The sequence below is a fragment of the Myotis yumanensis genome, unplaced genomic scaffold, assembly GCF_028538775.1.
Source record: "Myotis yumanensis isolate MYYU_CA2020_CCGP unplaced genomic scaffold, mMyoYum1.0.hap1 SCAF_30, whole genome shotgun sequence".
Lineage (NCBI taxonomy): Eukaryota > Metazoa > Chordata > Mammalia > Chiroptera > Vespertilionidae > Myotis > Myotis yumanensis.
Window position 1 is genome coordinate 667,501 of NW_027223781.1, and position 10,647 is coordinate 678,147.

General features: G+C 54.6%; 1 protein-coding gene across 1 annotated transcript; it reads right to left on the minus strand.

The window, feature by feature from the left end:
* Nucleotides 1–1,169: 1,169 nt before the first annotated feature.
* Nucleotides 1,170–3,905, minus strand: LOC139000795 (F-box only protein 31-like). The gene is made up of 4 exons (XM_070402822.1): nt 3,121–3,905; nt 2,594–2,963; nt 2,309–2,486; nt 1,170–1,309 (listed from the first exon to the last, which is right to left on the minus strand). The coding sequence occupies exons 1-4, from the start codon at nt 3,903–3,905 to the stop codon at nt 1,170–1,172; spliced, it is 1,473 nt and encodes a 490-aa protein (XP_070258923.1).
* Nucleotides 3,906–10,647: the final 6,742 nt, after the last annotated feature.

Below are 10,647 nucleotides of genomic sequence, written 5' to 3' on the forward strand. Positions count from 1 at the left end.
CAGGGCTGGAACTTCCCCCAGCCCTGGGGTCTATAAACACCTGGGAGGTCCAGACACCTGGCTCTGTCTTTCCCAGAGAAAGCTGAGGAAGGAGGTGGGGGTGGGGGTGAGGAGGAGGCTTGCATTGGCGCTCCTGGACCAGTAGAGGGCACCACTGGCCCGCTGAATAGATTCCCAGGCTTGGAGTGAGCTTGGGAGATGGGGCAGGTGCACAAGAAGGCCGCAAGACTCCATCTCCAGGCCTTGTGGAGAGGCATCGCCATTTTCTGGGTTGAAGAGGGGACAATACCTATTTAGACAGGCTCCGGTGGGCCCAGGACAATCCACATGGAAAAAAGCCACAGTAAATCTCTTGGCGCGCGTCACTCAGCAGATATCTTGTTAGCGGACCTTGTGCTTCCGTGTGTGGGGGGGGAAGGGGGTGGGGGAGGGGGACTAGGTGTGTGGGTGTGGGTGTGCGTTTGGGAGTGTGTGTGTGTGTGTGCGCGCGCGCGCGCGCGCGCGGGCGTGCGTCTGTGCGTGTACATCGCAGTCACGCAGGGACACTTCTGGCTTTGAATGGTCCGTCGGCATCCATGAGCACACTTCATCCCCTGCCTTCTCAAAGACAGAGCTACCTGCATGTCCTTCCCGCCTAGGGTCTAACCAGAACTGGGGAAGTCCAGTCACCTGGCTCTGCCTTCCCCAGAGGAGGCTGCAGGAGGGGGCTCTTGCATTGACGCTTCTCGACCAGCAGAGGGCGGGACGGGCTCTTTGGCCCAGGCCATGGCCCCAGTCAACCCAATCTCTGTAATCCACAAAGACTATGTTCGGTTCGGGCCATCTTGTCGACCCTCCCAACCCCTCACCTCCCCACCCCGCTCACTCTCTGGATGGATGGATGGTCAGGCCCTGGCCCAGAGACCAAGTCCGGGCCTGGCCATCTGGGCTTGCCAAAACCTCAGAAAGTTGAAAGGCCCGATCAACGTGTTTTCTGTGGAGGTTTTTTTATTTTTATTTTTTTAAGGAGTGTTTTTTTTTTTTTCAATCTGGAATGACGTGGAAGGTGTCATTCCAGGCCCCCAAATCCAAGAATGTGGGGGGAGGAAGCTGACCTGAATCCAGTTCCGCAAGCTGATTTGCCTCCTCTGTTGGTCTGTGGGGACCTCGTCACACTACAAAACTGTTCACTATTTACTAGGATCAATGTCAGAGTCATCCTTCAGCACTCCAGCGATGTGTTCGTTATGAGTCTTAAGTCGTCGCTTTTTGTGAAGCCGGCACGCCTTTTCCTTCTCTGGATAGGGGCCACTTTCTTTGGTCTGGATTCCTGCATGGAAGAAATACCCTGTCGCTTCAGATATTCTTCTGAATATCTCGCTGCCATCTCCAATTTTCTCCTCACCCATTGAATCCACAGTGACACTCCTCCACAGTTTCTGAAACTCTTTGTCCACAGAAAATTGACAGCTTTTATCATTGAAGAAAAGAATTTTCTTCTTTTCCGGATGATTTACAAAGAATACCTGGTCCCATAAAGCCTTCACAGCTTTCTGGGAATTGGGCAGTTCTTCCTCTACGTCTTCTAGAAGAATTCCTCCTAAGCCTCGCTTTTCATGCTTATCTAAGAGACTAAGCAGAGCCTTCTTATCTTCTACACAATGAAATACTACGCTGCGGTAAAAAAAAAAAAAAAAAAAAAAAAAGAGAGAGAGAAGGGATTCTTGCCATTTGCAAAAGCACGGGTGGAACTGGAGAGCATTATGCAAAGTGAAATTAGCCAGTCAGAGAAAAATGAATACCACGTGATCTCACTCATTTGTGGAATATAGAGAACAACATAGACTGATGAACAGGGACAGGTTCATAGACATCTGTACCACCACTCTGTGCTGGGGCTTCTGCAGCATGGCCACCACCATTCAGTCCAGGGCTATCCCGGTATCTTTATATTTCTATCTATCTATCAATCTATCACAAATCATGTTCATGTTCAATTTGTAACAAGGAAATTGGGGGTCACCACAACATGAGGAGCTGTATTAAAGGGTCGCAGCATTAGGAAGGTTGAGGCAACTGGTCTAAAGTTTATTTCTACCTCAATTTCTGGCCCCTGCCCAGCCTGGCCCTGGTTTGAGCTTGGGCAGGAGGCAAACAACTGAGGTGTTTCTCTCACATGGATTATGTCTGTTTTCCCCTCTCTGCCCCACTCTCTCTAAACATCAAAGGGAAAATATCCTCGGGTGTGGATTAAAAAAAAAACAAACAAAGGTGGGTCACCAGGTCAGAAGGTCCAATCTTCAAAGTGCATGCAAGCTGTTCCTCCCACGGAGTCCGGGCTGAATGCTTGAGAGCATCTCCAGGAAGGCCTGCGAGGACGGTGCTTCCACATTCTGGAAGGTGTTCTGGACTCTGCCTAACAGGATGAAGTATTCCATCTCCAGCCAGATGAACCTGAAGTGGTTCTCATCGAACAGGATGAAGACTCCAGGGCAGCACCTGAGCACCTGGGGTAGGCAGACCCATGTAAGGTAACAATGTGCACGCCATAGTAACACATCCTGCAGGTTGGGGGGGGGGGGGCGCAGATCTGGTCTCTTGAGCCCACGCCCACAGGCAGAACAAACGGAACAGGCTGCTCTTCCGAAGGTGCAGCCCAGGACTCCCTCATGCTGGGCTGCGAAGGGCTCTGCCAGCCATGGCCTTTGCTTTCCTCAGTTCTGTTTTCTTGCTGCTGCTGCTCGCGGATCACCTGCTCCTCAATCTCCTGGACCAGGCGGGAGAGCTCCTTGAAGTTGCGAAAGGTCTCGCCATCTGGCAGATTGATGCGGCGCATGAGGTGGATCGCTAACGTCCAGATTAAGTCTCCCGTGATCTTCGTGACCCTGGCATACTTCCCCTGGAAGCTGAGCATGGCAATCTTTAGGCCAAAGCCATCGGATTTGCCTAGGAAGAGGCCTGGCCTGAGGAGGTCGTCCGGGTGGCTGGGGGGGGGGGGGGGGAGCGGGGAGGTAGAGATGGCGGTAGGTCAGGCGGTCATACAGCTGTCTGTCTTCCTGAGACATCTCCAGACCCCATCCTCCCCTAAGTCGCATTGGTGAATCCTGTCGGGGGTCTCTCTGGATCCACCGGTTGCTGAACCTGTCCTTCTGAATCTGCATGTGTCGGCTATGGGAAAAGCTGTAGAAGTCGTCCATGTGCTCCACCGTGGCTGATTTCCTCTGCGTCAGGTGAATTCTAAACGAAGGCTGGAATTGCATTGGGCCATCCACATGGGTGTTAAGGCCAGGCCCGTACATCCAACCAGTAATGCATAAGCCATCATCCACCACTACATTCAGCAGTCTTCTATAGCCATAATCTAGCTGCCCCAAACCCAAAAGGTTTCTGTATGGGAACATCTTGGAGTAGACTTCTCTATAAGACATACCACCGATCATCTCCGGTTTCTGCAAGTTTTCCGGAATGCCAAGCTCCTCGCGACAGCGCAGTCTCCAGATGCTGTCGGTGTGCAGGATGTGCCGGAATTTGGTGCAGGCGTGGGCCAGGCTGGCCAGGTCGGTGCCCGGGAGAGAGGCGAAGATGTCCACCAGCATCTCCACAGGCAGGTCCTTCAGCGAGTAGTGCGGCGGCGGCATGGGACTCGTGATTCCTCCACTCCCCGCACAGCGCAACGCTGAGGCGTCCGCCTCGAGGTGCTTTTCTGCCGGGGCCGGCTTGCTTTTGGGCGCTGCCTTCTCAGCTGGGCTCTGGCACTCCTGAAGACACTGCTTGCCTTCTGCCGCTGCCATCTCAGCTGGGCGCTGGCGCTTCTGAGGGCACAGCTTGCCTTCGGCCGCTGCTGTCTCAGCTGAGCCCTGGCACTCCTGAGGACACTGACATCGCCGAGAAGAGCCCAAGCCGCAGAGGTAAGTGCACTCCTCCATGCCTCCACGTGTAACAGCCAACACAATCCACCTATATCTTATTTTAAAAAGTCTCTCTCACCCCTCCCACTGTGGAGTCAGCTCTCTGGCCACAGAAGCCTTGGGCCGCAGTGAGGTCTGAGCCAATCAGAAGCCACGCTAGAGCCGCTTGCCCATTGTGGCGGTGTGATTGGTGGATTGCAGCATAAGAGCCTATCCGTGGCTCCGCCCCTGCCTGCCAGTGCCAAACAATCTTCAAGCCACACTTGCTGGAAGGAGCAAAACCGCTCCCAAGTAGCTCTCCTTCCCTCTCGCCCATTCGAGGGTGGGGGGGGGGGGGGCGTCGCGGGGAGGGTTCGGGGTGGCGCCGGGGCCCGGGGGGGGGGGCACGGAGGGCCTGGGAGGACTGTCCCCAGTGCACCCCGGGAGAAGTCACGCAGTCGGGCCCGGTGAGGGGGGCGGAGGGTTTTCAAGGCGCCACAAGGCGGACTGAAGCGAGCGCACAGGGTCTGCAGCAAAGTCGGCCACCCATCCGACCCGTCCTGAAACACGGACCAAGGAGTCTAACACGTGCGCGAGTTCAGGGCTCACAGGAAAGGTACCGTGGCGCAATGAAGGTGAAGGACAGCCAGGGCCGAGGTGGGATCCCGAGGCCTCTCCAGTCCACCGAGGGCGCACCACCCGCCCGTCTCGCCAGCCTTGCCGGGGAGGTGGAGCATGAGCGCACCTGTTAGGACCCGAAAGATGGTGAACTATGCCTGGGCATGGCGAAGCCACAGGAAACTCTGGTGGAGGTCCGTAGCGGTCCTGATGTACAAATCGGTCGTCCGACCTCTGTATAGGGTTGAAAGATTAATCGAACCATCTAGTAGGTGGCTCCATCCGAAGTTTCCCTCAGGATAGCTGGCGTTCTCGCAAACACAGTTTTATGCGGTAAAGCGAATGATTAGAGGTCCTGAGGCCAAAATGATCTCAACCTATTCTCAAACTTTAAATGGGTAAGAAGCCCGGGTGTGGAATAGGAGTGAATGGTGGGTCACTTTTGTTAGGCAGAACTGGCGCTTCCGGATAAACGGAGCGCCGTGTTATGGCGCCCGATGCCAACGCTCATCAGACCCCAGAAAAGGTGTTGGTTGATAGAGACAGCAGGACGGTGGCCACGGAAGTGGGAATCCGCTAAGTTGTGTGCAACAACTCACCTGCCGAATCAACTAGCCCTGAAAATGAATGGCGCTGGAGCGTCGAGCCCATACCCAGCCCTCGCTGGTGGTCGGTCAGAGACAGGGGAACCGGAGCAAACCAGGCTGCACTTCGGCGGCACCCGGCCCACACCCCCGCCAAGCTACGCCACAACGACTAGGAGGGCCGCTGCAGTGAGCCTTGAAGCCTAGGGCACAGGCCCGGGTGGAGCAGTCGCAGGTGCAGATCTTGGTGGTAGTAGCAAATGTTCAAACGAGAACTTTGAAGGCCGAAGTGGAGAAGGGTTCCATGTGAACAGCAGTTGAACATGAGTCAGTCGGTCCAGAGAGATGGGCGAGCGCCATTCTGAAGGGACGGGCGATGGCCTCCGTTGCCCTCAGCAGATCTAAAGCGAGTGGGGTTCAGATCCCCGAGTCCGGAGTGGCGGAGATGGGCGCCACGAGGCGTCCAGTGCGGTAACACAACCGATCCCTGAGAAGCCGGTGCGAGCCCCGAAGAGAGTTCTCTTTTCTTTGTGAAGGCCAGGATGCCCTGGAATGGGTTCGCCCCGAAAGAGGGTCCCATGCCTTGGAAAGCGTCGAGGTTCCGGTGGCGTCTGGTGAGCTCGCGCTGGCCCTTGAAAATCCGGGGAAGAGGTTGTAAATCTCGAGCCTGGCCTAACCCATATGCTCCGGGGGTGGGATGGGGGTTTTAGGACGGCGCCGGGGGCGGGGAGGGGGGCGGCGAGGACTTGGCTGCATGGCTCCCCAGGCGGTGGTGCCGGGGAAGGGGGGAGGTCTCCCGCGGGGCTCTGGGGCAGAAACACGTGAGCGGAGTTTGGCCAGTGGAGGGGAGAAGCAGTGGCGACAGCGACTCCTGGCGAGAGCCTGGCCCTTCCCATGGGTCGCCCCAGCTATGGCAGGCATCGCGGCCGCCCGCGGGGAACCATTCAGGTGGCCAGTCCCGCCCAGGGTTGCACTGGGCCTCGCCTGCATTGCTGCTCCTGGCCGCACACGTACGCATGCACAGGTCTTCCCCCCGAGCCCCCCCCCCCCCCAGGGACAGGACCGCCACTGGGGCTGCGGTTCCGAGTGGCCCCTCGCCCTGGCTGGCACCTAGCAGCCAGCTTCGAGCTGGTGCGGACCAGGGGAATCTGACTGTTTAATTCCAACAAAGCATCTCGAAGGCACGCAGCAGGTGTTGACACGACGTGATTTCTGCCCAGTGCTCTGAATGTCAAAGTGAAGAAGTTCAATGAAGCGCGGGTCAAGGGCGGCAGCAACTATGACTCTCTTAAGGTAGCCAAATTGCTCGTCAACTAATTAGTGAGGCGCATGAATGGATGAACGAGATTCCCACTGTCCATACCTCCTATCCAGCCAAACCACAGCCAAGGGATCGGGCTTGGAGGAATCAGTGGGGAAAGAAGACCCTGTTGACTTGACTCCAGTCTGGCACCTTGAAGTGACATGAGAGGTGTAGCATAAGTGGGAGGCCCACGGCGCCCATTTCCTGAGTCCCGCCTGGCATACGGGCAGGCCCGCAGGTGAAATACCACTACTCTGATCGTTTTTTTCACTGACCCAGTGAGGCGGGGGGTGGTGGGGTGGGGGGGGGGGGGGGAGTCCCCCAGATGGCCTGGCCCTGGCGGGGCGAAGAGCCCGTCCCGCCCTCTGCTGGTCGACAAGTGCTAATGCAAGGCAACCTCCTGCAGCCAGAGCCCAGTGACTGGACTTGATGGGGGAAGGACAAGCAAGGGGCACGGTAATATACAAAACCATACACATTTTATTCACATCAACTTCAGCCTCTGCCTCCCATGACCTCCAAGGCCCTCCAAGGCCAGCACAAATACCCCTCTGCAAAGACCTGAGCATTGCTTTCATTTCACAGCCTTACACGGCTATGTCCCATGCTAACCTTCTGTATGTCGAGTCTCAACTTTTCCATGTGTGCTGCCTAAGCGATCACGGTGTTGCCTTCCGCCCACCAAGTACTTAAGGCCAGGCGATCTCACTGCTTTTGCGTTTATGGTGACTGGGTCGCGTCTTTTGGCGGTGGCCTTGGAATGGTGAGGGGAATTTGATGCCACAGGATCCCCTCCCGAGGCTCGCGTGTTGGTCGCGGTGATAGCTAGGCTGCTAAGACTGAGCTGCCGGGTTCACCTGTTCCCGTGGGACATGCAAATGAGCGGGGTGCACCTTGGGTAATGAGCGGGAGGCGGGGCTGAGAGTCTCCAAGTGGTGGCGCTGGTTGGGCAGAGCAGGCGGGCAGCAGCGAGTACTGCTCACGCCTCTTCATGGGTGTGCGCGCAGCGCTTTCGAGGACCGGGCCAGCTGGAGAGCCTGCATCTTGGAGGCGTCTGCAGTGCTGTGCAGGGCGGTGTGGTGCGGAAGGGCTGGGCCGGGACAACGCCATACATCCAAACACGTTATTTCCCTCTCAAGTATCCTCTGATGAGTATGTGGAAAAAAAAGAAGTACTTCCTCAGCCATTATCACACCTGGAAAAGTGAACGTAATTCCTGAATATCACCTAATAGTCACTGTACATTCAAATTTCTTTGTTTCAAAGATGCCTTTTGTTGTTGGTTTTCTGAAGACCCAAGCCAAGTCCCGTTAACTGCATTGCATGTGGTTACTTCGTCATTTAGGTCCTTCATTCTCCAACGGCACACCCTCCCCACATCTCTTCCTGCCCTCGTCGGGAAGCTGGATACAGTGGGGCCTTGACTCAGGAGTTTAAGTAGTTCCGGGACAAGCTCATAACTCAAATTCCTCTTATGTCAAATCATTAAACTGAATAGGTGAGACACGTGATGCTGGGCTGATGTTGTGGCATTCACTGTGACCTTGGCTATGCCAACCAGTGGTGGGGTATCTGAAGCTGGCTCATATCCCCAATTTTATCTCACAACTCAAAGAAAATAGCCGGCTGAGAGACGGATCCTATCTCGAAAAAATCGTTATTCGGTTCACTTGTAAGTCTAGGCCCCACTGTATTTGCCCCGTGGGGTGTCTCAGTTCTTGCATTTGTCACATTTCTCACTGATCATGTCGTTTAACTTCTCTATCTTCCATGTTTCCTGGGTATATTCTGAATGTTGTCTCATCGGGCTATGCACTAATTGAAAGTCCCATCTAGGAATTATTATGACAGCATGTTATAGTAATAAGTTTATTTAGTATAGGATAGTATAATCAAATTTCACTTTTTTATTAGAGTGAATTTTAAACTTTTCTTCGAAGAGGAACTTAATTTGTGTGTGTGTGTGTGTGTGTTTGTGTGTGTGTGTATCTGAGACCCCAATAAGTAACTTGTAACGATCAGCATGTTAACTCATGACAAATAACTTGTAACTACTGACCAACAACTCCCTGCATGTTAACTCCTGATAAGTACCTTGTAACCTCTGCTCATGTATCCTGATAAGTGCAGAAGGCCACCGGAGCACACTGATATGACACATGGAAGAAGCCCACCCATGGGGCATAAAAGAAGGACCCTCACAGTAGCAGTCAGACCACTGTCTCACCTCCACAGAGAAGCAGTCTCCCGCGCCCTGGAGCGGAGGGTGTCCACCCGGGGCCAAAGAGCCGTCCCTCCCTCTGCTGGTCCAGAAGCGCCAATGCAAGCCTCCTCCCCTAAACTTGGTGCCCAACCAGGTGACGCATTCGTCCTGGGGCGCTGATTGGTCAAGCGGGTGGCTGATTTGGCTCCTCCCACCACGCTCTAGGGCTATAAAAGAAAGCAGCGTCTTCTTTGCAGAGCTTTTCTCAGTCCCTAGGCTTGTGGTCGCGGTCGTGGTCCTCATTCTCCAAGGGAGCTTTCAGGGGAGAGATCTCGCCAAGACTGGGTCCTGGGACTGAGAAGCCACAGAAGCACCTGGCTAGCACCTGGCTAGGCTGCTGATCCACGGAATGCTGTCTCCATGTCGTTTCTTCTTAGGCGACTCCAGCCACACCTTTGGGAACACCTGGAACTGCTGCTGCTGGACTCCGCCATCTCGGGAGCCGCAAGGGGTGGAACAGAAAGGAAGAACTGGTCTTCGCAGTTTCCTGGCCTGTTCTCGCCCTTCTGAGACTAGAGGTGAAGGGCAGAAGGTAAGAGAAGCGCAGAGCACTCGGGTGGGGCAGCGTCTGGGAGCCTCGGCTGCGGTGACAGACCATCAATGGCCCCTGACGCATCCTCCCCCCCCCCCCCCCCCCCCGCGGGGCCTGGGTGGTGAGGCCATGCCCATAGCCTGGTGAAGGCTCTTTGCCGGCTTCGTGGTGACGCAGTGCCGCTTGGCGGAGCCCCTGGCTCTGCCACCCTGATCCGCCCTCCTGCCCCTGAAGTGATTCCCCGCTCGGGGTCTGGACTGCGGTTCTCACGCCCCTGCTGTGGGAAGGGGGTGTTGAACCCAAGGCCTGCGGTCCTTCGGTGTCTTGCGGGTGTTCTGTGTACGGACATATTCTGCTCTTAAGATGACAACTAGACATATCTTGAGCGGGTCCACGTCTCCACGCCTGACCTTCCTTAGGAGTCCTTTGGCACCATGGCCTGTGTGCATTATAAATTCGCTTCCAAACTCAACTTTGCCATCGCCACCTTTGATGGGCGGCACATCTCCCTCGGCGACCTAAAGAAGCAGATTATGGGGAGAGAGAAGCTGAAAGCTGCCAAGTGTGACCTGCAGATCACCAACACGCAGACCGAGGAAGAATACACCGATGACAATGCTCTGATTTCTAAGAATGTATCTGTCACTGTTAGAAGAATTCCTATTGGAGCTGTGAAATCTACAAGCAAGGCGGACGCTATACGTGGAACTGAACCAGTGATGGGCACTTCAGCGGTTACTGATGACTCTTCTGCATCTCTGTTTCTGGCCCAGCTCACAAAGACTACCAATCTGGCTGAAGCCAATGCTTCTGAAGAAGATAAAATTAAAGCCATGATGCCGCAATCTGGCTATGCATACGGCCCCGTCAATTACATGAAGAGGCCTCTAGGTCCACCACTTCCATCTTATACCCGTTTCTGCTATGGTAGACCCGGCACCATTGATTAGCAGTGACATCTTGATACATAATAGGTTGTTCTACTGGGACCTCTTTTTTATATCCCCAATGCACTTCAGCAGCTGGCACTGTATCTGTATTCAAATTTTAAAAATTTAAAGTAAATAGAGCTCTTAATAATCTTCATCGGGCAGTCTGGCCTGTTACCAGCTCTCCTCCCCCTTTTTGTTTTTGCAGCATTTCCTTAAGGATTCGGTTCTGCCGTTCAATAATTGCTTGACCTGTACTGTTTCCAGGAATTCCTGTAATATCTAATCTAATAAAAGAGAAACATGGTAATTAGCGTACGACGGCTACCATTTCCATTTGCTAATCAGGGCGATATGCAAATTAACTGCCAGCCAAGTTGACACTTAACTGCCAACAAAGATGGCGGCTAATTTGCATATTGAAGGCAGGGTAGGACAGTGTAAGCCACCATCCAGGCCCCCCCTTTGCCATGGGGTCTGCCGGCAGCTGGGGCCAAGGCAAGCGGAGCTGATCACTGCACCGGAGCCCTCCCCCGCCCACCGGAGACACAG